Source organism: Anser anser, assembly GCF_964211835.1.
Source record: "Anser anser genome assembly, chromosome: 20".
Lineage (NCBI taxonomy): Eukaryota > Metazoa > Chordata > Aves > Anseriformes > Anatidae > Anser > Anser anser.
This window is the reverse complement of record NC_139741.1, coordinates 11,716,939-11,743,095: the sequence shown is the minus strand read 5'-3', so window position 1 is coordinate 11,743,095 and position 26,157 is coordinate 11,716,939. Positions and strand designations below refer to the sequence as shown.

General features: G+C 54.2%; 2 protein-coding genes across 3 annotated transcripts in view; one reads left to right on the top strand and one right to left on the bottom strand.

The window, feature by feature from the left end:
• Positions 1 to 9,694, bottom strand: part of HIP1 (huntingtin interacting protein 1) — a 50,863-nt gene extending 41,169 nt beyond the window's left edge. Inside the window, exon 1 of the mRNA XM_083806265.1 lies at positions 9,489 to 9,694. Coding sequence (XP_083662391.1) covers positions 9,489 to 9,686 — 198 coding nt within the window. The 5' untranslated portion in view covers positions 9,687 to 9,694. The remainder of the gene's footprint in view (positions 1 to 9,488) is intronic.
• LOC310884459 (E3 ubiquitin-protein ligase TRIM39-like) lies at positions 36 to 25,717 on the top strand. Of its 2 annotated transcripts, none has more exons than XM_083806273.1 (8): positions 36 to 9,141; positions 18,225 to 18,339; positions 18,785 to 19,981; positions 20,576 to 20,671; positions 22,388 to 22,618; positions 22,745 to 22,767; positions 23,316 to 23,428; positions 24,187 to 25,717. In XM_083806273.1, exons 3-8 carry the CDS (start codon positions 19,556 to 19,558, stop codon positions 24,756 to 24,758), a joined length of 1,461 nt encoding a protein of 486 aa, XP_083662399.1. In that variant the 5' UTR covers positions 36 to 9,141; positions 18,225 to 18,339; positions 18,785 to 19,555; the 3' UTR covers positions 24,759 to 25,717. The 2 variants fall into 2 exon arrangements, with proteins under 2 accessions (XP_083662399.1, XP_083662398.1); XM_083806272.1 differs by lacking the exon at positions 36 to 9,141 and adding an exon at positions 17,547 to 17,949.
• The last annotated feature ends 440 nt before the right edge of the window (positions 25,718 to 26,157 follow it).

The following is a 26,157-nucleotide window of genomic DNA, read 5'->3' as shown; positions in this document are numbered from 1 at the left end:
GGAGATATAGGGAATAATTGTTCCTGCAGCAGCAGAAAGGGAGGGAAAAGGGTTAAAACCATGAACGATGTAATGTACACAGGCTGGCTAATTGCCATTTCCACGTGATGGCTGATGAGAAAGAAAAAATGTCTCAGATTTGACCTTGAATGCATTTTTCTCACAAAGAAATAGAGATGCCACTGTAGGCACCTGCTCCTCTCCTGTAGCAGCAGGAGCGGAGCAGAGCCCTAGCGGGCTCGGCTCGTAGCCGCCTCTGCTGCCCTTTGGGGGCTTTGTTCCATATTGCACAATTTCCTGAACATTCACTGCAGCAGAGCCTGAGTACTGCTGTCCCACCTCCTGCGTCCACCCCATCCCCAGCAGGCAGCAGCGTTGCACCACCCCGTCCCCTCCAACCCACACCTCCAAACGTGTCAGCTGCAACCTGTGCACCTGGCTGCAGCCAAGATCACAAGTAATTTTAAGGGGATGAAAGACCCAGATGTTGTTAAGTGAACCGTCTTCTTTCTGCTCCCATTCATTTGCTCGTGTCCCCTCGCAGCCGGTACCAACCTCTGCATCTCCAGGTGACAGCTCAGGTGGGACCAAGGGCCTCAGCTCCCCCACGCCCAAGGCTCCAGCAGACCTCGCTGGGCTCAGTGGCTCTGACGCTCCTGACATTTCTTTTGTGACCCCAGGGGCAGGAGACGTTCAGTGCTTCAGCAGGGAGAGTCTGGGCAAACTGTTAGTGTATCTGGAGGTTACTGGAGATCAGGGCGTGGGTGAGAGCCCCTCCTTCGACATTTCCAGCTTTTGCTGGATGACTGCAGTCAGTGTAATGTAGGAAAGGAATCTCCTAACACCTTGCAGGAGCTCAGCCCCACGGCTGGTTTGAGTGCACTGGTAATAAGACAAAGAAGAAAGAAGACACGATCTGACTGGAACAAGCACAGGATGTGTTCCTCAGCTTGGCATTTGCAGCAAACTTGGACATCTCCGTTAAAAAAATAAAACTGGAATGCATAAGCAGAGACTATCCCTATTTCTAGCTGTGGCTCCTCCCCTGTGTATTTGGCCTCCCCGACAACTCAGTAATTCAAGGCACTTCTTTTTGAGCTATAAAAAGTGCCTGAGTGGTACTGCAATTTCTGGGAAGACAAATAAGAGGAGAGAACGCATGAAGAGTGCAGGGCGAGCTCGTGGGGCCGGTGGGGAGCGAGTCATCCAGCTGAGGCCAAGAGCATCTCACCAGCAGATAAAGGAAGCCAGGAGCACCTTGTCCCAGTGTGGGAGAAAACTGGAGCTCTCTCCCAAAGGGGTTAATGCTGACCCTGACACCAGGTCCACACTTCCAGCTGGGCAGCATGAACCATGCAAGCTCTGGGTAACAGAGTGAGGCCACAGAATTCAGCAAACCCAGAAACGCCTACCTCTGCCCTCTCCAGAGAAGTGTTTACCTCCACAAAAGCAGTCAGGCCTTGCTGACTGTAGGAACATTTCATTCCCGTTTGTGAAGTAAACAAAGCATTCCTTGCTGGGAAAACACGGGATCTCCACCAGGTTACGAACTGGGAACGATGCCACCAGAAGAGATTTTCCCAGGCCACGCAGAAGTCAAGCACTTCCTCCGCCTCCACCTCAGTGCTGCCTTAAAACCTCAAAAACCTTTACTCATCACTCGGAGGTGGAACGTGACTGTTGTTGGGAGCAATTCTGAAGGCTGTACCGCCGGAGTGAGCGGCCCGCGAGAAGTGGCCTAGCGACGGTGTGCTCGGTGTGCTGGTGACCACAGCTGCGGTGCTGAGGGACCCGCTGGGGTGAGGGCCAGCACTGGCACGGCCGCTGCCCACCTGCTCGGCCGTCCGAGCGCTACCAGCACCCGAGCGGGGCGTGATTTGCTGTTCAATTCTGCAGATCACAGAGGGTGCGCAGAGCCCCAGCCTGAATCAGTGGGGAGCCTCGTGGGCAGCAGGCCAGAAACCCAAGGGATGCATCTGGCTTGTCCAGAAGGTGCAAAAGGTTCTTTGTGACTCCTTCCTATGGCCGCTGCCCTGAGCGGCGCTCGCCCCAAATGCACAAAGTGCCTTCTGCGCCCAGAGGTCAGAGCCAAGTGGAGCTGCCAGCCCCAGACGTGTCCCCCAGGATGGGCAGTGCGCAAGGGTGGCGTTGGGGGCCCAGCCTCAGCGCTCGTGCCGTGGGGCTCAGAAGGAGCTCGGGCACTGCAGCACGGCCCCGGGGAAGCGTGCTCACGGCTGTCGGGGTTCAACAAGCGCTTGGACCATGCTCCTCGATATGTGGTTTAACTTCAGGTTGCCCTGCGTGGAGCCAGGTGTTGGACTTGATGATCTTCAGGGATCCCTTCCAACTCAGGATGTTCCACGGTTCTGTGATTTTCTGGGCTGTCAGGTGGAAGAGGGACAATTCCTGGCTTTCCGCAGCAGCGTGCCCCTGTGTCGTGCCACGAGCACCTTGCAACACTATTTGCACTTACGAAACCCTGTATTCTTGCTTGCTTCCATGTAAAAATAATGACTGGAAAACACTTACCTTCCAGCCAGCATCTGCTAATTAAAATAAAAAGCAATGCCATACATTCTCTAGAGAGCCCTGGGCTGCTTGCATAGAATAAAAGAGACAAATGTTAACAATAAATAGCAAGTCTCCAGCCTGGCCCTGATGAGAAAAGCCTCTTCTTCACATGAGTCCCTTTGTTTACTGCAACTTGCCTCTTCTCTGCATGGTAAATATTTAATGTGCCATCTTCAGCAGCCCAGCTGCTGGAAGAATAGCGCTGTTGGGGGTGCAGGGGTCTGTGCCCATACGGGAGGGGCTGGGTCACTTGGCAAAGCAAGAGCCAGGGGATAAAAACTGCAGGACCCCAAGGAACAGACTCCCCCAGGCCCATGGCATCTGGTGCTGTGGGACCGATAACCACACAAGTCTGGTCCATCTGGGAAGAGCACAGAGCAATGCTGTTAAATTGGGATTAATTGTAATTACATAAAGCTGGGTACCAGTCAGACTATACCAAAGGCAGCAAAATTATGAAAGTCCTGGGATAAAGTAATCACAGCTTTGGTAATCTGTTTTGTTAGTTTGGTAACAGCAAAGAAATAGAGTCTTCTCACTGCAAGACGAGGGATGGAAGAGCTGGGCAACTCGAGTCAACCTGGCAGCCTGAGTTTCATGACCAAGCTACAAAAAAAGGCTGGTAACCTCACTATGAGCTGCATAAAGCTTACTGAGTGCTGGAGCTACGTGATTTCACAGTAGCTGCTGAGAAAAAAGGAGTGCTTTTGTAGCTACCATGCTGATGCTTTTTGCTTTGATGGGAACAGAGAATGCAATGATGCCTGCCTGTCCCAGCACCAAAGCAGCATGCCTGGCTCAAGGCACGGCAGGAAAGGGTTCAGCAAGCACGTGCCAAGCCCCACAGGTGGCACAGACACAGCTGATGGACACGCTCACCTTGAAGCCCATGGTGGGGAAAGGGAACACCTGGGATCTCCCCTCTGCTGGCCTGAAGGTGCTGCCGGAAGCCATGAGCCAGGTGTGCAGCCTGGCAAGAGGCTCAGCCTGGCCTGATGGTACAGCCACGGCCACGGCTGCCCCACAGCCTTCATGCTGCAGAAGTGCCCTGACAACGGAGGGGCTGAAATTCTGTGGTTACGCAAGGAAGCTGTGCGTGCTAATATGTAAAATATTAGATGTCTTCATGCAGCTTTGAGCCAGTAACTTCACCTTCTGCATGCAGACCAGGGGTAATTTACCTCCCACCCTGATTAGCCTGGAACAGCAAACAATGCACAATGCATCCAGCAGCAGCCGGGGACTCACACATCCGGACTAAAATACCGGCTGTGCTGCTCATTGCATGTCCCCTTCGAACAGTCTGTCCCCAGGAAGCTTTCCTCTTTGGTGAGTGTGCAAAATAAATCAGGTGAGCCTGTGGCAGGGATCAGGACCAGAATCCAGCCTTTCTTCCACTTCTCGCACTGCTGCATTGCTCTGGTTGCCATCTCGGCAGCAGCGGGATCCTGACTGCTTGGTTGAATTTGTGTGGTTTAAGCCAATTCTCTGCACCCAGTAAACACTGGGTACATAGGCATGGCCCTGCACACCTGCAGGCTGCTGGCAAAGCACCTGCCAACACAGCCTGGGGTACCTGGGGCTGTCCTCACCTGTCCTCCAAATGTTGCTCACTGGATGCTGGTATCTGTAATTATCAACGCTCTTAAGTAAAAAAATGATTTTTTAATATAAAAAAATGTTTTAAAGTAAACTGTCAGATTTGCATAAGAATAAGCTTGCAAAGATGCAGGAACATCTGGCTTAAGCCCTATTCTTGCTTTCTCTGAGTCACAGATCCAGACAGGTTCTGGCTCAAACACATCTGTGCTTGAGAAGCCAGGGTCTCTGGAGCCTCGGCCTCGCGCAAAGGCTGGTGCTGGTTTTAGCACGGTTTTCTTCCTCTTTGAAGCATTTGAAGCCAGATGATTACAAATATAAGAACCCAAACTATTTTGTCCTGGGTACATTTAAAAATGTTTCCTTCCAGCTGCCAGCCAGGCAGAGAAGACAATGAGCTGCAGAACTGTGGATAAGCAATGAACATGGCAAGACAGGAGCAGCAGCTTCAGCCCCGTGCCCCTGCTCTGCCCTGAGGTGTTTCCTCAAGCACCTGCAGCCCCGAGCAGCAGGAACCCAGCCCTGCGCCGCAGACCCGGCACCTCCTCGTGCCTGGCACCCGCTGCCTCGCCGTTAACCACTGTCCCCATTCTCCCCTTGGTTTTCTGGGCTCAGGGTTGCTGCCACTGCCAGCCGAGGGGACAGCAGGTGCTGAGCTGGGGATCAGGCTTGTCATGGCTGTGATGTCCCCCAGCCCCGTCCTCCTGTGCAGCCCTTGGTGCGTTCTGGGGCAAGCCCCCATGCTAGTCGCCAGCTGGTCCATAAATGTCACGTTCCCACCTGAAGCAACCTGGCAGCAGGTGTCCCCACCTTCTGTGCCAAACCTATTTATTGTCCTGGGGCCCAGCCAGTTTTTGAACCCAGGATCACAAAAAACCTCAGTTATTTCTCCCCCCCCCCTTTTTTTTTTGTTTAAATCCCAGCTTTCATTAAAGAGAAAGACAGACCTCATACAGCTAATCTGGTAAAAGACAAACTATTTTCTTTCACACAGATGAAGCAGTGGGGATGGAAATAAGTTTCTAAGCGAGACTCGCTGAAAAGAGCCGAGATGACTCATTTCTTTGCTGCTGAAGCTGTATTCACTCCCAAGCACCTCTAATTCCTATTAAAATAAAATACACCAAGAGCATTGGGGAACACTTGGGACAAAGCACAAGAGCTCGTTTTTTCCTGGAGATGAAAGAGCAGAGAATTAATCCCCTGTATCACCAACTCCCCCAGGATGGGCTCAGCTGGCTTCATCCCTCACTCTCCATAGACAGGAGCTATTTTTTCCTGTTCTTGCCAGTGTCAATATGTTTCTTTAAATATCTGTTCAGAGAGGCTATATATATAGCAACACTCTGGTGCTTTTGAAAGGAGCCTCATTTCCTGTGCAAGAACTGAAGTTCTTGGCAAAACTGCCGGCGGCTGCAGCATCTGAACCACAAAAATTGTTTTCTAAAAGTGAAGATGTCAGAAGCAAAATGGCATTTCCTCTGCGACGGCAAGCTGCACTGAGCCATGTCCCAGTCGCCGTGGGTGGGGAAGGGACGCGGCGTTCCCCGCAGTGGCACGGCCAAAAGCGGGGACGCTGCAGGAGCTGCCTCCCACCTGCACCGGGCTACAAGCCTCCGGCAGCTCCCACGCCAGCAGGATGAAATAACCCCACTGCCCTCGACCCGAAACGAAACTGGCCCTTGCAGCCTGCAGTGTGGTGGTTTGGGCTTTTCGGCAGCAGAATGGTGGAAGGCACCGCAGGATAACGGGCTGGTTTTGGTGCTGGTTTGGGACAGTGGGGTGGCGTCGCGCTGCAGAAGGCAACAGCGGTGCTTGTACCCGCGGGAACCAGCACCAGCGCAGAGCTCTCAGGATGGAACCGAACCTCTTGCGTCACGCAAAGGAGGAATAAGAGGGTCCGCGAGCGGGCAATCGCCTGAACACACAGAGACCCCAGGGAGCATGAGCTGACAGTTTTGCACCCCTCTGCACCATGCTAGTTACCTCGGAGGGTACAAGCAGCAGTGAAGACAGCTCAATGATCACCTGCAGCTGCACAAATGACTTCCCAGGGGAATTTCTTAGTTGTAAATTGCTATTTTTGGTGGTCCTGCACCAACATGTGGTTCTAAGGACCCAGCTATAGCTGCAAACAAGGAAGAGAAGGTGGATGCAGTGGGCAATCAACAACCCATGCTTCTCTTTGCTATTGGGTGCCCTGCTTAGAAAAAACTTGCAGAGAAGATAAGTGCAAGCTTTTTAGATTCCCTGGAAGAGTTTTAAACAAGAAGTGTCTTCTCCCAGCACTTGGCCACTGTCAGGACAAACCGCAGTGGACGAATGCCCAAGGACACCTGATGGGCAGTGGATGCGGCACACGGCTATGCCACATCTCCTGAGACAAACCTCAGGGGACCTGGCTCTGGGGATGAGCACAAAACTTCCGTCCCCTCCACAACGCCCGACACCATCCAGGTCTGCTCCCAGCGCATTTAATATAATACATCTCTGCTCAAGCCCTAAGGAGCAATGGAAACCACGACCACGACACCAGCCTTGTCCCCAGCCTGGCTGTAACCCAGAGGGAGAGCTTTATAACAGGACAGGAACATCACCAAAGCCCGGCAAGCCGCTTCTCACTGCTGCTCTGGGCACTTACGCTCAAAAAGGAAACTTCCCCCATTACCCCTTTCTGAGCACATTTGCCCCTCTCCAGCATTTGGTTTCCCAAAAGCGGAAAGGGGCTGGTGCAGGACCCTAAAGGCAGGGAGCCAGAATTGCTCTGGGTGAGGAAGGAAACTCCCATACATTCAGGTTTCTGGATGATGATCGTCCCTACCAGCAGTGCCAGGGATCCTCCTGGAGCTCCCAGCACTGCCAGCATGGACGGGCTCCCGGATCCCCCTACAGTCATCAGAAGACCCCACAGGCAAGCTGTGAAGCTACAGTGGACAACAGCAGTGCATCAGCCAGCATATGGCACAGCACAGGTGACAGCACTGTGCTGGCATCTCAGCGGCCATCCTTTGGAGGGGATGGGGGCAGACGAGGCTCGGCACGTCTAGACAAAGCCAACGGCTCTGGGAAGTGCTGGGGCAGCTGGTGAGCAGCAGCAGCACCAGGAGGTTTCTGTGTCCTGCCGTGATGCTCTGCACTTAGTGCCATCTGTGTGCATCCTCCCTACCCCACAGAAATCCTTCTTCCTTCTGACACCATTTCTGCTCTCAAGATCTTGGCTCGTCCAAGTGCTGAACATCTTGTCTCTGCCAAACCAGCACATCGGGTCCATGCAGAATGAGACAGCCCCGTCAAGGCACAGAAACGTCCACAGGGGACAGGCGCAGGGAGAAGTGAAAGGAAGCCCAAGCAGGGAAGATCCGAATGCACCCACCTAAGCGAGCAGGTCTTAGCTTCAGAAACTCAGTACAGAAAGGAGAATTTGCAGAGGATGCGAACGTCACACTAGGTTAGCAGCCACGTGAAATACAAGCATCTATCTCAACATACGGTAGAATTTTCACTTTTGGTGGTTTTTCTCCTTGCTCAGACGGCTTTGCTCTGTCCAAAGATTTATTCTACTGAGGTTGAAGCAGTGAGCAGCACTAAATCACAGCAAGGGAAACACTGACAAAAGGGAGAAAGCTGTTGCAACAGCAGCCATGGCAGCAGTGCACCCCATATGGCCATGCACTGGCAGGGCAGCACGAGTGCAGGATCTGGCATCCCTGTTACTCAGCTTCCCATTAAAACAACCAGCAATGACGGCAAAAGAAAAGAGGAGCTGTCAGGCAGGTGCCAAAGCCAGGCAGCCACGTCTCCGGGGCTCGCAGAGCAGCTCCCACCCAGCAGGGAGACAGCCAGGGCCAGCACACGGCAGCAGCACATCAGAGACACCACGCGTTGCTGTGTCCTCACGTTTCCCACATTTGTATCACCAGCAAAACTGAGACGCTTTACCAAGCACACATGAAGAAAAGGGACCACCAGGAAAGTTATTTCGACATATCCCCAAGCCAATGGACATCAACAGGGCAGAGCCATTGTGCAATGTGATGACCACCACAAGAGCATCCCACCACGAGAGCTTCATATGGTGCTCTTTTTCCCAAGCTGACTCTTCGATCACAGAAAACGGGTAGTGCCAAACCCAATTAGGTATCATCCAGGCTCACTGGAAGCCTATTTTGACATGCTTTCTGTCTGTGGGGGCTCTTTTAGCCCAAGATATTGCTCCTGCTGCTATGGGACCTGCAGGTTTGGAGGCAAGGATGGAATGAGCCTGTGTGCATGTGGAAACCTGGTAAAATCTACATTTTGAAAGCCATTTGAAAAAATGGATGAACCTTTGTAACGAAAAGTCACTTTCAAAAAAAAACCAAACACCAAAACCTGAATAACAAAACCCAAAAAACCACCCAGCATGAGGTTTCTACGATAAGACCTCAGAAAGAAGAAGTTTGACAAACACTGTGGATGACCAATATGTGGAAGATCTGAGCACTGCCTGTCAAGTTCCCTAAACTAGAGAGAAAGCAAGAATTATGCAAAAAGAAGAAAGGAGTAAGCCAGGAAATTGCAGAGCTGAACGCTCACAAGAACTAAAAGCCACGCAGGGGCCGAGCCAGCCCTTCGGATGAGCACCTCCTAGAAACACACGCCGTGTCGTTTGTCACCAGGAGCCTTCCTCTGCGTAGTGCCACATCCCACCTTAAACCCTTAGGTTTGTATAAGAAGCAGTGTGACCAGCAGGGCTAGGGAGGTGATTGTCCCCCTGTACTCGGCTCTGGTGAGGCCGCACCTCGAGTACTGTGTTCAGTTTTGGGCCCCTCCCTACAGGAAGGACATGGAGGTGCTCGAGAGAGTCCAGAGAAGGGCGACCAAGCTGGTGAGGGGTCTGGAGAACAAGTCTTACGAGGAGCGGCTGAGGGAGCTGGGCTTGTTCAGCCTGGAGAAGAGGAGGCTCAGGGGCGACCTTATCGCTCTCTACAGGTACCTTAAAGGAGGCTGTAGCGAGGTGGGCATCGGTCTGTTCTCCCACATGCCTGGTGACAGGACGAGGGGGAATGGGCGAAAGTTGTGCCAGGGGAGGTTTAGGTTGGATGTTAGGAAGAACTTCTTTACCGAAAGGGTTGTTGGGCACTGGGACGGGCTGCCCGGGAGGTGGCTCAGCCGCCATCCCTGCAGGGCTCTAACGGCCGTGCAGACGTGCAGCCCGCTGACGTGGAGCCCCCGCGCAGCCCCGCCGAACATGGCGGCCGCCGCCCCCCGCAGGGGCCTGGCCCCGCCCCCCCGGGTTGGCCCCGCCCCCTGCCGGCCCCGCCCCGCCCCGCCCGTACCTGGGCGCGCTCGAAGCTCTCCCGCTCCGCCTCCAGGCCGCCGCCGGCCGCCCGCCGGCCGAGCACCTTGGGCAGCGGGTTGCCCACCTGCTTCATGGAGCTGCTCACGCGGTCCATGCCCCGCCGCCGCCGCTCCGGCCCCGCCGCGCCCTCGCAACCGCTCCGCTCCGAGCCGCCGCTGGCCGGGCCGCGCGCCATTGGCCCACCTACCTGCCACTCACGAACGGGCCCCGCCCCCGCCCGCACAGCCTACTCCCCGCCCCTTCGTTCTCATTGGCCGCTCCCAACGCCACTCAGAAGGAGCCCCCTCCCCCCTCCCCCGGAGGGCCGTCCCCGGGCCGAGGCGGGCGGCCAGCTCTCGCGCCCGCCGCCACCGTCACTGGTCCGACTCCACGCCACTCAACGTTAGCTCCCGCCCCTCCGCGGGAGCCACGCCCCTTGTCCCGCCTCCACGGGCAGCACGGACGGCGCGCGTCCCGCCCCCCTGCCGGTAGCCCTTCGGTGATTGGCCGTCGCGCCTGTCGCTCACGGCCTCTGCTCCGCCCTCCCCTCCCGCCTGGCGCCCCCTGGCGCCCCCTGGCGGTCGGGGTCCTGCTGCGCAGCGCCCGGGCCCGCGGGTGGCGGGAATTGGCGGTGCCCCTAAGGCTGGGTTGTCTCTGGGCTGTCTCCGGGCTATCTCTGGGCGACCTCTGACCTTGGCAACGGGCAGCAAGGGGGCAGCGCTGGGTTCGTGCCAGATGGGTTCCTGGGCTCTCAAAACCCAGCCGCATGAAACCTGGCGTCTTTGTTCCTGGTGGGGCGTAGCCGGGCACAACCGCCTCGGGGGTGGCAGGGCAACCTGGGAGAAACTGCTGGGGATGGGGGTTGTCGTGAGCTGTTCTGCAAGCAGTTACACCCTGGGTAGCTCACCTTTGTGGCTTACTTTTCAGCTGAAACAACTGCTGCACAAGTGCCCTCCCGCAGGTGCCCGGGGGGGCCTGTGAGCAGGCTGTGTGGTACACCTCACGCACGGCCACGCGTGTGCCTTGGATATCAGGTTCTCAGCTGGTGGAAACGGCATGCGCCGTGTGTCCAGCGAGGCCGTCTCCTCCCACCCCAGCTCGTCTTGACTCCCTGTCTGCATTCTCTCTAATGCACTTTCTGGAAACCTGCCTCCTTTCTTGGGGCTGGCCCCAGAGGAAGTTTAATGGGTTTGTTAGCCACTATTACAGCAAGATGATTAATAATTGAAGAAATGAAGTCATTACCGAATAGAGATGAAAAAAAGAAAGAACAGAGGGACAAGAAAGGAAAAGGAAAGAAAGGTCCTTTGCATGTCTTCCTCTCACACCCCTCTGCCTGGCTAAAGCCATCCTGCTCCAACATGGCCCCCCAGCACGCAGGCCTGGATGCTGGAGGGCTAGATGCACCTCAGCCCTGGGCTAGTGACCCCACAGCTGTGAGCTGTGCTCGCTTCTCCCTCTTACTGAAGAGCGGAGTCAATTCCCCTCCTTTCACAGCCAGGGCTGGGTGCCCATGCTGGGACCTGGGCTGCTCCGTCCCCTCGCCCAGCTCCAAGAGGCTGGGCTGCAGCCTGGAAGCGAAGGGCAGTGGGGCAGCCTGTCACGGGGTGTTGGCCACGCGGGGATGGACAGCAGCTTCCCCACTGTCACCCAGCCCAGTGCAGTGGATTTCGCAGATCTGGGGCAGGAGGCCTTGATGCGTGGCTGGGGCTGTGGAGCGTGGTGACCCGCCTTTCAGTAGCTACCTGAGATGCCTGCCACCTGTGCGTCTTCTGTAGGATGAAGACCATGGGTCCGGTGTCTGCTGGGACATGGGCAGGACCATGTGTCCCCTGTCTCCCTTCCTTAGGGCAGTGCAGTGCCCAGCAGCAGGTGACCCCTGGTGAGCGCTGGCTCAGGCTGGGCGGAGGGAACAGGGCTGGTCCGTGCCTAACTGCGGGGCTCTGCAGGGTGGCCTCCCCTTGCTGCTCACGCGCTTCGAGGCTCCATCCATCCATAATGGCCCTGGAGGATGCTGCTCCCTCTCTGCTGGGACAAGGCTTCTCAGCTTGATCTCAGCCCCAAGGACCTACAAGCCACAGGGAACAAGAAATGACAGGAGAGAGGCCAGAAGGATCAGAAGGGATGGAAGGGGCTGCGGGCCCTGACCGGGGCGGAGGAACGCTATGTTCCCAAGGGCTGGAAACACTATGTTTCCAACTGCCCTCCCCAGCCAGAGCTGGGAGACTCTCAGGGTCCCACTGCCACGCTCCCCCCCCCACCCCCCCGTGGCCTGGCCCAGGCTCAGCGAGAGCACAGATAGCCCTTGTTTCAGCAAGAAAACAGAGGCACAGAGAGCTCCACAGTCCTTCCTCTGTTATCCAGCTGGCTGTACTGGAGCAGGCGGGCACAGAGCTCTGTGCAAAGATCCTGCTGCTCTCTTTCCCCCCGGAGGTGAGATCCCAAACACGCCTCCATGCTTCACCCTTGTAGACACCCCAAGGCATAAGCCCTTGAGCCCACCAAAACGGATGAGCCATCCCTGGTGGGCACATCTCCTGGAGGGCAGTGGCTGAAACAAGCCTTCCACAAATGCAATCATGTAACCACAAGTACATCCCTGGTGATAGGGCTGTTTGCTCAGACCCTGGGACAAAAATGTTTTACAAGCCAAAGCGCCCACCTGGAGCAGGGTGAGGACAAGGTTTAGGGTGCAGGGTGGTGGTCCAGACCCAGCAGGAGGGTCCCTGGCGGAGCAAAAGGCATGTGGTGTCTTCCCCTGGGGCAAGTGGAGCCTGCATGTGCAGACTTTATCATCTTTTGATTCCATTTTTTTAATGCTTTGGGCAAAACAGATGCTGCTGCTGAATCCTTGTCAGCTAGTGCCATCAAAGAGCCTTTGTGGGAAGCAGCCCTGGCCAGCTGTGCAAGGTGGTGAGCGGGGAAGGGAAGGGAAGATTCTCATGCAGGACTGCCAGCTCCCACCTGGGAGCAGCCGAGACAGAGCAGCCAGTTGCAAGGGTCTTGGAGAGCTTAGCTATGGAGTGTGAGGGCACCATGTGGTCCTTACCTCTTGTCTTGGGTGAGCTCTGCTACTTGCCCAGGTTTTTCAAGGAGGGATGCAAACCCAGGCGTCACCAAGCCTCAGCAGCTGTCTCTACTTATCCAAGAATCCAAAAGCAAAGCTGAGCATGGTTTGCAGATGGACTTCTTCGGGAGAAGACCCGAACCCAACAGGGACCTTGGGCTGCAGTGCTGCTGGGGTGGCTGCCTAGGTGAAGAACTTGCTGAGGGACAGGGCCTGGAGGTGGGAAGTGCTTGCCATCTGCTGGAGAGCTTCCCCACTGCAGGGCAGCAGCTCGGCAGGAGCATCGCACCGAGCCAGACACGCAGCCCTTGGGTGAGCACCTCACGCGTGCCACTTGTGCCGGGGGTGGGAAAGGGTGTTCTCCCCCCAGGGTAGGACACGAAAAGCTTGCTTTTTCTGTGGTAGGAGTCAGCCTTTGACTGCCAGAACGTGATCACCGAGAAAAGGTTTTCTGTGTATGACTTGGGGTGTGCAGGGTTGTGCGGAGGACCTTGTGCTTGTTGCAGAAGAGCATGGGCAGCGAATGAGGCAGTGGCTGCAGGACAGCACAGGCTGTAGATCCAGAGAGCCAGAGGTTATCCCTGTCTTCTCTTTATGATACAGGTTATAACACAGCTGTCACCAGAGCTCATGTGGAGCACTGTCCTTGATTTTCTGCATTTGTGAAATCCCACAGTCTGATCTGCAGATGTCACATGTACCTCAGCCGCAGTGAAGACAACAGGAGTACAAAATACCATGTAATGCTGGGTGCTCAGAAGTATCAGGTCCTGAGTATCTTAAAGGTGACACACAAATGATTTCCTCTTAGTTTCTCTGAACTGCAGCTGCTGTACCTAAACCAGTCACTCAGTGCTACAGCTGTGGGCAAACCCATCTCAGCTCCAGCCAGGTTGGTGCTCAGTGCTGAGGGCATCCTCAGGTAAACCAGGATACACGTGCATGGCTGTAATTTGGCAAAGGCAGCATGTCCTTGGAAGTGCTACCAATGCCTGTGGGAGCCAGTTCCTGACACAGCAGCTGGCTACCTCCCACTCTTCAGTGGGGCTTGTCTAGGCACCCTGAATTTATCTTGGAAAACTGCACAAACTGCAAGAATATATTTCTTCCTTGAAGTGTACTTAGAAACTGTTGGTGTCTTTCTGCTGACATTTACCAGAATTATTCATCCTGATATATAAATATTCATCCAAGAATTTCAACGCAATTTCCCAAGAAACACTGTAGACCATACAGTCCTGTAGGACTGGCTGGAATCAAACATGAACAGTCCCAAAGGATGCAGACTAAGGATCTATCTAGCCCAGCACTAATGTCTCCAGATGTGGGCAGACTCCTTGAAGAGAAAGGCAAATGTTTGTGCTGACTCCCTTGAATGCACACACAGCCTCCAACCATTCTCATTTTACAAATCTTCTTGAGCTTATCACTTTGAAATCCATGCCCTGGCTCAGACACGTGGATATTTCCTTGTGTTCTCCATGTCCCTTGGCAAGATCTCATCTGAGATCTTGCTCGTCTTTCTCAGAGTTGCAGCATCCTGCAGTCTCTGACTTCCCCCGTGCCCCATCATGCTCTCTCTGTTTCCAACCGATTTGTTCCCAGTTTAAACCTGAGTTCCCCACAGTAGTGATGTGGCAGCTTCTGGGGCACTGGGATAATGTGACCCTCAGATGAAACTCCAAAACTGAGAGTCAGTGTGGTGGGGCAGTCTACCTTGAGAGCTAAGAAAAGACTCTCCTGCATCCCAAATCTGTTCTGGTAATGAATCCAAAGATACCATGTGTGGTTTCTATCGAAAGCTGAAACACACCATACGGCAGAGGTTTTATAGATTCCATAAATAGCTACTATTTAGGATGTATGATATGGAGGAGGTTTTAGAAATCAAAATATTTAGAGATTTGCGTTATTTGTCTTGGCAGGAAGGAGCAGCCAAGACTGAAATTCAAAATTGTCCTTCAAGGAAGGAATGGAGTTGAGGAAAACAGTGAAATGGGGAAATAACAGAGGTGTCAAAAGCTCCAAGAATTCCCTTTGCAATGAATGAAAGCAGGAGACACATTCTGGTATATCTGAAAGGATCACAAATTCATTCAAAATGTCTAGGCACATATATATTCCTGATAGAAAATACTGATTTTCAAAATGAATCGTGACTTTTCCATCAAAACCATATTTGAATATTGCAAGAACATCCAGAACACTCAGCTAAAAGCAGCTCTAAGGGGGCTGCGTCAGTGTGAGCTGCATCAGTGAGGATGTCTCCAGCTCATTCCCCAGGCTCTTCTCCTCCTCGCAGTTTTATTCTAGTCCCCACATGGAGATGTGTAACAGGTGTGTTAATATTGGTCAGGATATGGAAGGTGTGTGAATGCTGGATGTAAAAGCACTGGTGGAAGTGGCAGGAGCAGGGATATGAGAGCAGCAAGTGTTGGTAGCACTTAGGTTAGCAGGTCATCATGACTCCAGTGCATCACAGTCTCCATCTTCCCTTCCCTTCCCTTCCCTTCCCTTCCCTTCCCTTCCCTTCCCTTCCCTTCCCTTCCCTTCCCTTCCCTTCCCTTCCCTTCCCTTCCCTTCCCTTCCCTTCCCTTCCCTTCCCTTCCCTTCCCTTCCTTTCCCTTCCCTTCCCTTCCCTTCCCTTCCCTTCCCTTCCCTTCCCTTCCCTTCCCTTCCCTTCCCTTCCCTTCCCTTCCCTTCCCTTCCCTGCCCCTGCCCCTGCCCCTGCCCCTGCCCCTGCCCCTGCCCCTTCCCCTTCCCCTGCCCCTGCCCCTTCCCCTGCCCCTTCCTCTTACCCTTCCCCTGCCCCTTCCTCTTACCCTTCCCCTTCCCCTTCCCCTTCCCCTTCCCCTCCCCAAGCACTTGCAAGTTCCAGGCCTAGAATCAGCTCTTCAGCTGGTCCTGTGAATCTACTTACTTCAGAGAATAACAGAATGGTTTGAGCTAGAAGGGACCTTAAGGATCATCTAATTCCAACCCCCCTGCCATGGGCAGGATCATCTCCCACTAGATCAGGTTGCCCAAAGCCCCATCCAACCTGGCCTCGAACACTTCCAGGGATGGGGCATCCACACCTTCTTCGGGCAGCCTGTGCCTCGCCACCCTCTGAGTGAAAAATTTCCTCCTAAAATACCAGTCTAAATCTACCTTTCCTTAGTTTAAAACCATTAAAACCATTGTCCTATCACTACTCTCCCTGACAGAGTACCTCCCAGCTTTCCTGTAGCCCCCTATAGGTACTGGAAGGCCACTGTAGGGTCTCCCTGTAGCCTTCTCTTCTCCAGGCTGAACAACCCCAACTCCCTCAGCCTGTCTTCACAGGAGAGGTGCTCCAGCCCTCCGATCATCCTCATGGCCTCCTCTGGACTCGCTCTGACAGGTCCATGTCCTTCTCGTGCTGGGGGCCCCAGCGCTGAACACAGGGCTCCAGGTGGGGTCTCACGAGAGCAGAGCAGAGGGGGAGAATCACCTCCCTTGCCCTGCTGGCCATGCTGCTTTTGATGCGGACCAGGGTAGAGTTGGCTTTCTGGGCTGCAAGTGTACATTGACAGTTCATGTCAAGCTTCTCGTCAACCAGCACCCCCAGGTCCTTCTCCTCAGGGCTGCTCTCAATCCATTCTGCGCCCAGCCTGTATTTGTGCTTGGGATGCCCTGGCCCAGATGCAGACCTTGCACTTGGCCTTGTTGAACTTCATGAGGTTCACACAGGCCCATCTCTCCGGCCTGTCCAGGTCCCTCTGGATGGCATTCCCATCCCTTCCCTTTGGCATGTCAACAGCACCACACAGCTCGGTGTCATCAGCAAACCTGCTGAGGGTGCACTCAATTTCACTGTCTGTGTCACCGACAAAGATGTTAAACAGTGCCGGTCCCAATACCGATCCCTCAGGAACACCACTCATTACTCATTTCCACTTGGACACTGAGCCATTGACTGCAACTCTTAGAGTGTCACCATCCAGCCAGTCTGGACCACTTCCCCCCCTGGGAGTTCCTCCTCTGGGTTCCTACAAGACCACCACTTTGGGCAGTCGTTTCTCTTTTCTTAATCATCCTTTTCCATAAAGGAGATAAGTCCCCTTCTTCACGGAACCATTATGAAAAGCAGCCTGCTCATATGGCTGTGGCCGTGGTTGTACAGTGCCCAGACACAGGTGCTAGCACCACGGATAGTAAACTCTTCCTCCGCTAGCCTGAGGCTTCATTCACAAGCCTGGAGGTCATCAGAGGCCTTCTGTGGGGATGTGACTTTTCCAAGAGGAGTTTCCCTGCCAATGCAGTGACACCATTCCTGTCCCAAACAGTATCAGCTGAGAGAGCAAATACTTTCTGTATGCGTGTATGGCTGCTGGGAAAATGACAAAGCAATACCAGGAGGGTGATAATTCTATGTTGCTGGGGCCATATAATCACATAAGCCAAACTGCCAAGCCAACACAGTCATGTGCTTCTAAAGCTCTTTGTGATTGTTAACGGCCAATTCTCATGTCCATGGATAACATAGTGGTATTTTAGCTGTCACTGGTATTTGCGGAACTGCACCGTAGTTATAGAACCAGTTACTCAATGACTTCCTGCAAATGATGGGAAGGACAAGAAAGGAGCCTCATCTTAGGATACATGCTGTACCCTCAGCTCTACATGGCTGCATTCTGGTGGTGTCCCGGTCCCACAGAGAAAACCCCATCACGGCAGGGCAGTGCTGTGAGCGGGCAGGGTCAGCAGTGTGCCTTGCTGACCCGCTGAGCAGGCAGCCGGGGTGGCTGGCCTGACTTGTGGGCTTTCCCTGCTGCAGGGAAGTGGATTGGCCCCAGTTTTTCCATGATGCAGATGTTCTAGGAAATGCAAGTGTATGGCAGCCATGCTTATTCTCCATCTATTGCCATCACATGACTTCTAGGCAAGAGGGCCAGCTACTAAGCTCCTGAAACATTACTTCTAGGTATTACTTCCATTCTAGGTGTCCATTTGGTCTGGGGAAATGAAAAGAGAGTTGGTCATATCCTGTTCTTTATCTTTTCATAGTATCTTTTCATCATATTCTACTTGCCACATCAGGGCATTGCTGCTTATCAGGGCTCCAGACACTACTTCCCTCCACTGTACGGTGCAGGGCTCCACACTCCTGACACAGCATTTCTTGACACAGCACTTCTTCCATTGTGTCATGTTGTCTTTCAGCAACAATTCCGACACGTTTCCGGCCTTGGTTCCCTTTATAAAGTGGGCTGAACCCAGGGATCCTGCATCAGTCACAGCAACAGGCCCTTTGCAACAGTCTAGCCTGACTCCTACAGTTTCTCTCCACCAAAAAGCATGAAATCCCCCACAGCTGCCCTTGCTGTTCTTGTTGTGGCTGCCCTCTGCTGCCAGGTCCTCTCTTCTCCAGGTGAGTCCAAGCTCTCTTCTCCAAGAAACTCTCTACTCTTTCTTTCTGCCATATTAGGTCCAGTAATGCTTGGCAGCTCTCTCTTCTGAGCATCTGCTGCAGGAAAGGAGAGGCACATCTTGCTGCTCTTTGGCTTACTGAGGAAAGGGTGACTGTGGTGGGAGACCATGGTGGGAGCAGCATCTCCTCCAGCGGGGCCATTCTGGTCCTGTTACCCTGCTTCTCCCTGATGGCACTTTTCCTGGTCTGGTTTAATCATAAAACTTCTCTTCCAGCTGCTGTCAACTTCTCCGGTCCCTGCTGTGTCAAATACTTGAGCAAAAATTTTCCCTCGAGACACGTGACAATGTATGAGTACACGAGTATCCACTGCCCCCAGCCAGGCGTGATGTGAGTAGATCTGCCCAGATGCTGGGAGCTGCCCCACAGATGGGTGACAGTGCCATGAAACCCCACAGCACACCCTGTCCTGGCCAGGGGAACCACCACATTAGGAGAACAGCCTGGAAACAACTGAGAGGCCATTTCCCTGTCCCAAACAGCCAGCTTCTGGTCTTCATTAGATTTTGAATCAAAAGAACTTCTGCTGGTTGCCCCCACCAAGATAGTGGGTCCCAGACAGGCCAGCTGGGGGATGAAGTGGCTTTTTCCTCTAAACGGCAGAGGGCAGGACACCTGTAATGACATTAAACCCACCCCCTGTGTTTCCCTGGGGCTGCTCTGCAGTGATAGAGGTGTGTGGTTTGGTGGGGTTCCCTGGTGGCAAGGAGCAGGCGGTCCCCCTGCCCTATCCTCCCTTCTCTCCCAACTCCTTTGACTGGATTTCCTTCTGCAGATTCACCACATTCAAGGGCAAGTCGTTCTGTGGCAACCCCCAAGATGAGTGGGTCCAGAATATCCTGAAACAGCACAAGGACCAGGCTGGCAGTGGATGAGCAACGCCCTGCTCCCTTCAAGCATCACCTCTGCCGAGGAACTCTTCTTGTGGTCAACTATGAGACATGTCCCTGTCCTCTTATCACCTGTGAATTTTGTAGACTGTTTGCTACGGTGTTTATTTAAGTGCATGAAAAAGCATCTTAATTTATTTGTTATTTTCAGGCAAACTTTTTGTTCTAATTTGTACTGATTGTATTTCAGTTATTTTTGGATAATAAAAATGATCAAAACCTGCACCTCCCACGCTGCCTCAGGATGCTGCGTGTAGGCGGCAGCAGGGTCAGTGCTCCCAGGGCTCTGCGCTCCAACCCTCCCGGCAGCCCCACAGAGAGGCTGGTGTAGGCTCACCACCCTCGGCAGCTGCACAAACATCCTGGTGGCTGCTACCAGACCAGGTGCCACCGTTCTCCATGGCCTGTGGGAGCCCAGGGTGGCCTCAGCCCACCGGGGCTGGCTGCGGAGCCTGGGTTATTCGTGGTGCTTCGTGATTCTCTGCGCTGTCCCTGCAGGTCTTCCCTTACACTTTAAGCCCTGAGGGCCCCGTGGAAGCCGCAGCCCCAGGCTGTGCCGCTGGGTGCCACGCTCCGCCCCTGGCTGCTGCCGCCTGCCTGTGGGTGTCTTCGCCCCGGGCTGCAGTGGGCCGGGCTGCCCGGGTGAAGAGACTGCCATGGCCCTGTCCGGAGCCCTGGAGCGGCTGCAGGAGGAGGCCATCTGCTCTATCTGCCTGGAGTACATGAGCGAGCCCGTCAGTGTCGACTGCGGGCACAACTTCTGCCGCGGCTGCATCACCAAGCACTGCCAGGAGAAGTGTCTCTGGAATGACGCGCCCTTCTCCTGCCCGCAGTGCCGGGCGCCCTGCCGCCGCAGCAGCCTGCGCCCCAACAGGCAGCTTGCCAACATCGTGGAGAGCATCCGGCAGCTGGGGCTGGGGGGCGGCGTGGCGCCAGGGACCCCGCTCTGTACCCAGCACGACGAGCGCCTCAAGCTCTTCTGTGAGGTGGATGAAGAGGCCATCTGCGTGGTGTGCCGGGAGTCCCAGCACCACCGCTCCCACGCCGTCTACCCCATCGAGGAGGCCGCACAGGTGTACAAGGTACGGGAGGCCGGGGTGCCGGGAGCATCCCTCTGCAACGGCCCTGGGCACTGCCTCGGGCAGGCAGGGGAGGGGTGGTAAAGCCACCCAGCTGCTCGTTCTGGGGGTCAGGCTGGACCTGCTGCCTCCTGAGCTGGGAAGGGAGGCACCCAGCCTTGCCCCCGTCTGTGTGGATACAGGGGGCAGCCTGGCTCCCTGCCCCTGGAGGAGGCCGGGCTCTGGGTGCTGCTGTGGGGATGTTTTGCCTCAGCAGTGGGGTACAGAGCTGCTGGCACCCAAGCCCCGTGTCCAGGCGTCGCTCCCAGCACCATGCTGCTGGCTGGCCCGCGACCCAGCAAGGTGGGTGCAGTCGGTTCACTCTCTGAAGCTAAATAGTGAAGAAAGCAGTGGAAAACCCATGCAGTGCGGAGGGGGTTAACATGGCGAGCAGAGCAAAGGGCACAGCTGCTGTGTCCGGGTGCCAGGGCTGGTACCGCCTGGCACAGGGTCACCCTCCCCTCGCTGCCTGCTGGCACCGGCAGCCGCTGGCCCAGGGATGGGGCAGAGCAGGACGGGTGCTGCTGGGGCGAGCTGATCTGTTTCTGCTCTTTTCAGGTGAAACTCCAGAAAGTGTTGGAACATCTTTCCAAGGAAGTAGAGGATATGAAGAAGTGTGAGTCAGTGACAAAGATGAAAATGCAGGAGTGCAAGGCAGGTGCCTGGTTTAATTCTTCAAGAATTAGCTTAGATGGCATTAGGAATTAAAAAAAATAATAATCCTGAATGATCTTATCTGGTGCTTTGAGTTTTCTGGGGCTGTGACATGTCCCAAGTCCTGCTGTCATGTGGAGGACCCACATCCACCGATGATCTTGGCTGCAGCATGAGAAGCAGTGACAGTGCCATAAGACCTTCTCCATGGAGTGAATGACCCACACACAATGAAAGTGCTTAGTTTCCAGCATGCTGAACCTGCTTGGCTCTGTGTGCCAAGCAGGGGTGAGGTATCCACTGCAGTGGGCAATGCCACTGGGATGGAAACCAGGATCAGTAAATGTGGATGGCTCAAAAAATATTAAAAAGTCTGTAAATGCTTTAAAAAAAGCAGCACACCATCTCTGATGAAATCATGGGGGCTTGTGCACCAGTTAAACAGTTATATATATATATATATATATTTTTTTTTTTTGCTTGAGTTAGAAACAGGAGTGAACCACATGAAGAGCTCTGCCCCACAGCAATAAGAACTGGAATTGGTTTTATTACAAAAACAGAATAGCTGAATTACTGCACCTCTGCCTGCCTCCAGGCAGTCCTGAGGAAGTAGGACACCAGCAAAACAGAGTCAGTTTAGACGGGAAAGTAAAAGTAACTGCAGAAAAGGAAAGGAAACTGCTGGATGGAGAGTTCCTGAGCTGAGTTGATGATTAATCAGCTTTGGCAGGGAAAACAGGTTTCTCTGGGCTCTCCCAGTTATCCGTGAGAGCTGCCACTGCCTGCTGCTTGCGGGTGCTGGGCTTTTGGGGTGCTGCTGCGTGCCTGCTGTGCCCCTCAGGCACTGGCATGGGCTGGGATAGGGCTTGTGACAGAGCTGGGTCCTCACCCCGCCTGCCTGAGTCAGGGCTGTGGGGTCACGGCCCCCGCTGCCCCCGGCTTCCTCTGGCCCAGTGGCTGATTGGACTGCTTTAGTAAAAAGGAAAAAATGTCCCTTGTGAGTGCTGGGGAGGAAGTGTGTCTGACAGTCCTGGCTTATCAAGCATACATGAGTCAGGTTCTGAAAAATCATGTGCTTGGACAGAAGAATAAATGCATTGCAGTTTCCTTTCATTTACCTTCTGGACTTTGAGACTTCCTGGTCCTAGTTAACCCCAGCGTGTTTTTCAGGAGTTGCTTAACTTTCATGCTCCAGGTTTTGGGCCAAATGACAACTTTCAGGGCTTGGGAAAAAAAACAATAAAGCACCACAGCCCCTGCCTGTTGCTGCTCCTCAGCCCTGGGATTAGTGAGAGCTCTCAGCAATCCAGGGAGCCCTGCCCGGCTCCCCTCCAGCCCTCCCATCCCTGGGTGCTGATGCACTTCCCTGGGGCTTCCCAAGGTAGGCAGATGGCACCACTCCTAACAAAACCCTGCCTGACACCCCATGGCAACTCCTTGCAGCCCCCACAACCCCCTGTGCTGCACCGAGACACCAGTGGGCATTGGAGGTCCACCCAACCAGAACTGCTGCGGTCAAAGCCCTACTGATGGTAAACTGAAGATGTCCAGTGGGAACTCTGCCTAAATAAAAGCACAATGATTTTCTTTTGGATCTTCATTTAAATAAACACACACAAAAATGCAGCGGTTTCCTGGATGCCGGGCATAGCTCTGACTTAGCTGTCTGGCTAACATTTCCTCTCTTCACCCCTGCATCTTTCCTATCACAAGGAGACAGTAAAGAAAAAGCGGGAGAGGATTGTGAGCGAGTTTGGGAAGCTGCATCGGCTGCTGGCTGCTGAGGAGAAGCTGCTGCTTCAGAAGCTGGAGGAGGAGGAGAAGCAGATTCTAGTGATGATCTCTGAAAACGTGGTTAGGCTGATGGAGCAGAAGTCCTTGCTGGATGAGCTGATCCTGGAGATAAAGGAGAAGATGCACCTGCCGGATGAGGGGCTTCTCAAGGTCAGGCTGTGCTTCCAGCCCCCTAACTCATCCCCGACCTCAGCCCCAAGGCCTCTGTTGTCTGGATGGGTTGCTGAGGCCAGGCTGGAGTGACAAACCCAGAATGACTTTCTCTTCTCCTTCTAGGACATGAAATGCATCCTGAGCAGGTAGGCACCTGAGCTCGTTCCTCCTACAGTCCCAGCTGCCTGCAGGCGCTCAGTGTGATGTCCATGTGCCATCCACCCTCTGTCCTCCCCGCCCAGTGTCTCATTTGTCCTCCAGAGGTGGAGTGACCTGGGGCTAACAAGGGAGGGGACTGGAACCAGAGTGGGCTGCAGAACACGCCATCCATCCTCTTCTCCTAGGGCCCAAGAGCCCTGGAAGTCTTGCCTTGTGCTGTGGGCTGTGAGATGCGAGATGTGTCTGCACCCGAGGGGCATGCTGCCAGGCTGGCCTGGGTTTCTTCCTGCCCTGGGCATCCCTGCCTGGCAGTGGCACCGCAGCTCCATGGGAGCCTTTTCTGGTGCACCACTTAGCTCTAGAGCAAAGGTCCCATCATGCTTGCTGCCAAGAGCAGTGCTCTGGGATGACAGAGGAGATTGAGGGAGGAGATGCATCTGTGCAGCCAGAAGAAAGGCATTAGAAAGCCCCCACAACTCAGCAGGAGCTGTGCTGTAGGCATTGGATGTTGCCCCCCACATTGCTGTCCTTTCAGGTGTGAAGCGGTGAAGTTCCAGACCCCTAAAGCTGTGTCTGTGACCCTGAAGGAGGACTACAGCATTCCGGAGCGCTGCCTGGGCATGAGGGACATGCTGAAGAAGTTCAAAGGTGAGGGGGCTGCTTCCAGCTCCTGGTGCAGACGGTCCTGGTCCCCCCATACCCTGGGACACAAGAAGGTGTTGCATACCCCTGACATATGGGTGAGCCACTGGTTTGGGAGTGATCCTGGCTGAAGGCTTTGGTCCCGCCAGGTTCTGGAGAAGGATACGTTTGCGTGAGGGAAGCTGTGCCATCTCTGCTGCTCAGATGCTGTCGGAGATGCTGGCTGTGTCAGAGTCCATCCATGCTTGGGCTCCTCTTTAATGACATGATTTCAGACCATGCCCCAGTCAGATCAGGCTTTCTTGTTAGCACCAGTGCTAACTGTAGGTTTTTCCAACAAGTTTGGCCCAGATGGTCCTGTTTTGCATATCAGTAGGTTCAGGCTGATTTCATGGTGAGGACACCTTCCTCCTTCTAGTGTCAGATGGTTGGGAGGTGACCCTGGTGCCTAGGAGAGCATTGCCCACAAACTCTTATTTTCAGTATTGCTTCTGAAGCTGTACCCCGGCTGCTGGGTTGCCCTGGTTGTTCTTGCTCTGCGGTCCCGTGCCAAATATTTTGATGTGGTTTACAGTTGAAATGATTTTATGAATCACACTTCTCCACGCTGGGGCTGGCAGCACGAGGCACTGTGCAGTCACAGGCACAAGCAATTAAACACAGCCAGCAGCAAGGGCTGCAGCTGGGGCACTCCAGCATGTCGGTGGCAGACACCCAGCCTGCCCATGAAGTCTGCTTGTCTTTCCTCCCTTCTCTCACACCAGTGGACGTGACTCTAGACCCTGAGACAGCGCACCCTGATCTTATCCTATCTGAGGACCACAAGAGCGTGCGGCGTGGGGGCAGGAAACTGCTCGTATCCTTCTTTGACAACCCCAGGAGGTTTAGCTCAGCTCCGGTGGTGCTGGGAGTGCAGCTCTTCTTCTCAGGCCGCTGCTACTGGGAGGTGCATGTGGGAGACAAGCCGGAGTGGGGCTTAGGGCTGTGCAAGGAGGCTGCCAGCCGGAAAGGCAACATCCTCTTCTCTCCAAACAACGGCTACTGGGTGCTGCGGCTGCAAAATGGTGGCAACTATGAGGCCCTCACCTGTCCCGTCTCCTGTCTGACCCCGAGCATCAGACCCCGGTGCATCGGCATCTTCCTGGACTATGAGGCTGGAGAAATCTCCTTCTACAATGTGAGCGACCGTTCCCACCTTTACACCTTCACCGACAAGTTCTCAGGGAACCTCCGGCCTCTTTTCTACCTGGGTTCCTTCCTGGGGGGCAAAAATGCAGAGCCCTTGGTGATCTCCTGGATGAGGGACATGCAGGGGACTGGCTGCATCGTCCTGTGATGGGAGGCAAGAAGAGACCTGGGGGCCCAATGGGCTGCTCGGGTCAGCAGGGGGGTGATGGCTGGGCAGCAGCTGTATGCATGGGGGGCACATAGCGATGGCCCCACCAGCCCCTGCTCCTGCCAGGACTGTGCTGGAACTGGGGCACCCGTTGGCCACCACCGTCTTGCCACTCGCCCATAGGCTTCTGGTGGTGGGTGCTGCTTTGTCATGCGTTTGGTATGAGCTGTACTGACACAAGGCAATAAAGGGATGATGTGGGGAGCCCTGAGCAGTCAGCAGTGCAATTTTTGTGGTGCATCCATCCCTGCTGGTAAACCCCGAGCCCTGGCTGACACCCAGCATCTCAGCACTGAATTTTGTAGCATGGAGAGAAGGTGCTGCTGTGTGCTTGTTGCCAGATTATGGACCATGTGTGGTGTCCAAAGGATGCTGCTGGCCATGGCTCTCTGCAGTCCAGGGGGGGCCACCAGGGCAGTGGTCTCCCAAGTGGGGTTCAGAAGATGATGGGTTCGGATGTGGGAAGAAAATATTATAACTTCAGTAGTATATGTATATAATTTATAAATAAATAAATGCACATGTACTGGGGGCTTTAAAAAAATTAACAAGAAGGATTTGTAATCAGGAAAGTTTAGAGGCCACTGCTCTGGAGATCCTGCTGTGGCAACAGTGGGACACGATGGTGGCAGAGTTCGATAGCAGCAGCTGCCTGTGCAGTTGACCACACTTCAGCTCTGTCGCTGGGACCAGGGGTGAAGGCAAGGGGATGTGTGTGGGGGGGTATTGCACTGTGTGTTGGACAGAAGTTCTTAATTTAGCGACCAATTCAATTAGAATAAAATGTGTTTGGATAAGGAATGATCTAAAATACCTGGTACAGTTTCTCTGGGGATGTCCTCGATGTTGATTAGGAAGCTCCTAGTAAAAAATGGTGCTGGACCCAACACAGTAGTTCCTCTTGGCTTTTTTTTGTTGCTTTTTGGTGAGTCTCACCCACCTCCCCTCATTTGCTTGCTCTCTCTTCTGTAGGCTGCACAGAAGAGAAGAGAGCCTGGCTGGGAGAGCATGGTCCCAGCTCTGCCACGTCCCAGGAAAGGCAATGGGCCTTGGTGGGCCTCACACCTTTTTTTGACCTCCATGGAAGTCTTACAAAGAGAGTTTATGTGGCTTGAGAATCTATAGAAAGAACATGAACTTTGAGGGCTTGGCAGAGGGCTGGAAGCAGAGGCAGCTGGGGGCAGCATTTGGGAAGGGGCCAGGCTAAATGTCACCAGGGCGGGAGGAGACGGTGGGATGGAAGCTGTCCAGAAAGCAAGAGCGATGTCACTGCAGCAAGGTGCCAGATGAACAGCACTTGTACAGATCAGGAGGGACAAAGAGGTTTTTCAGAAGAGGC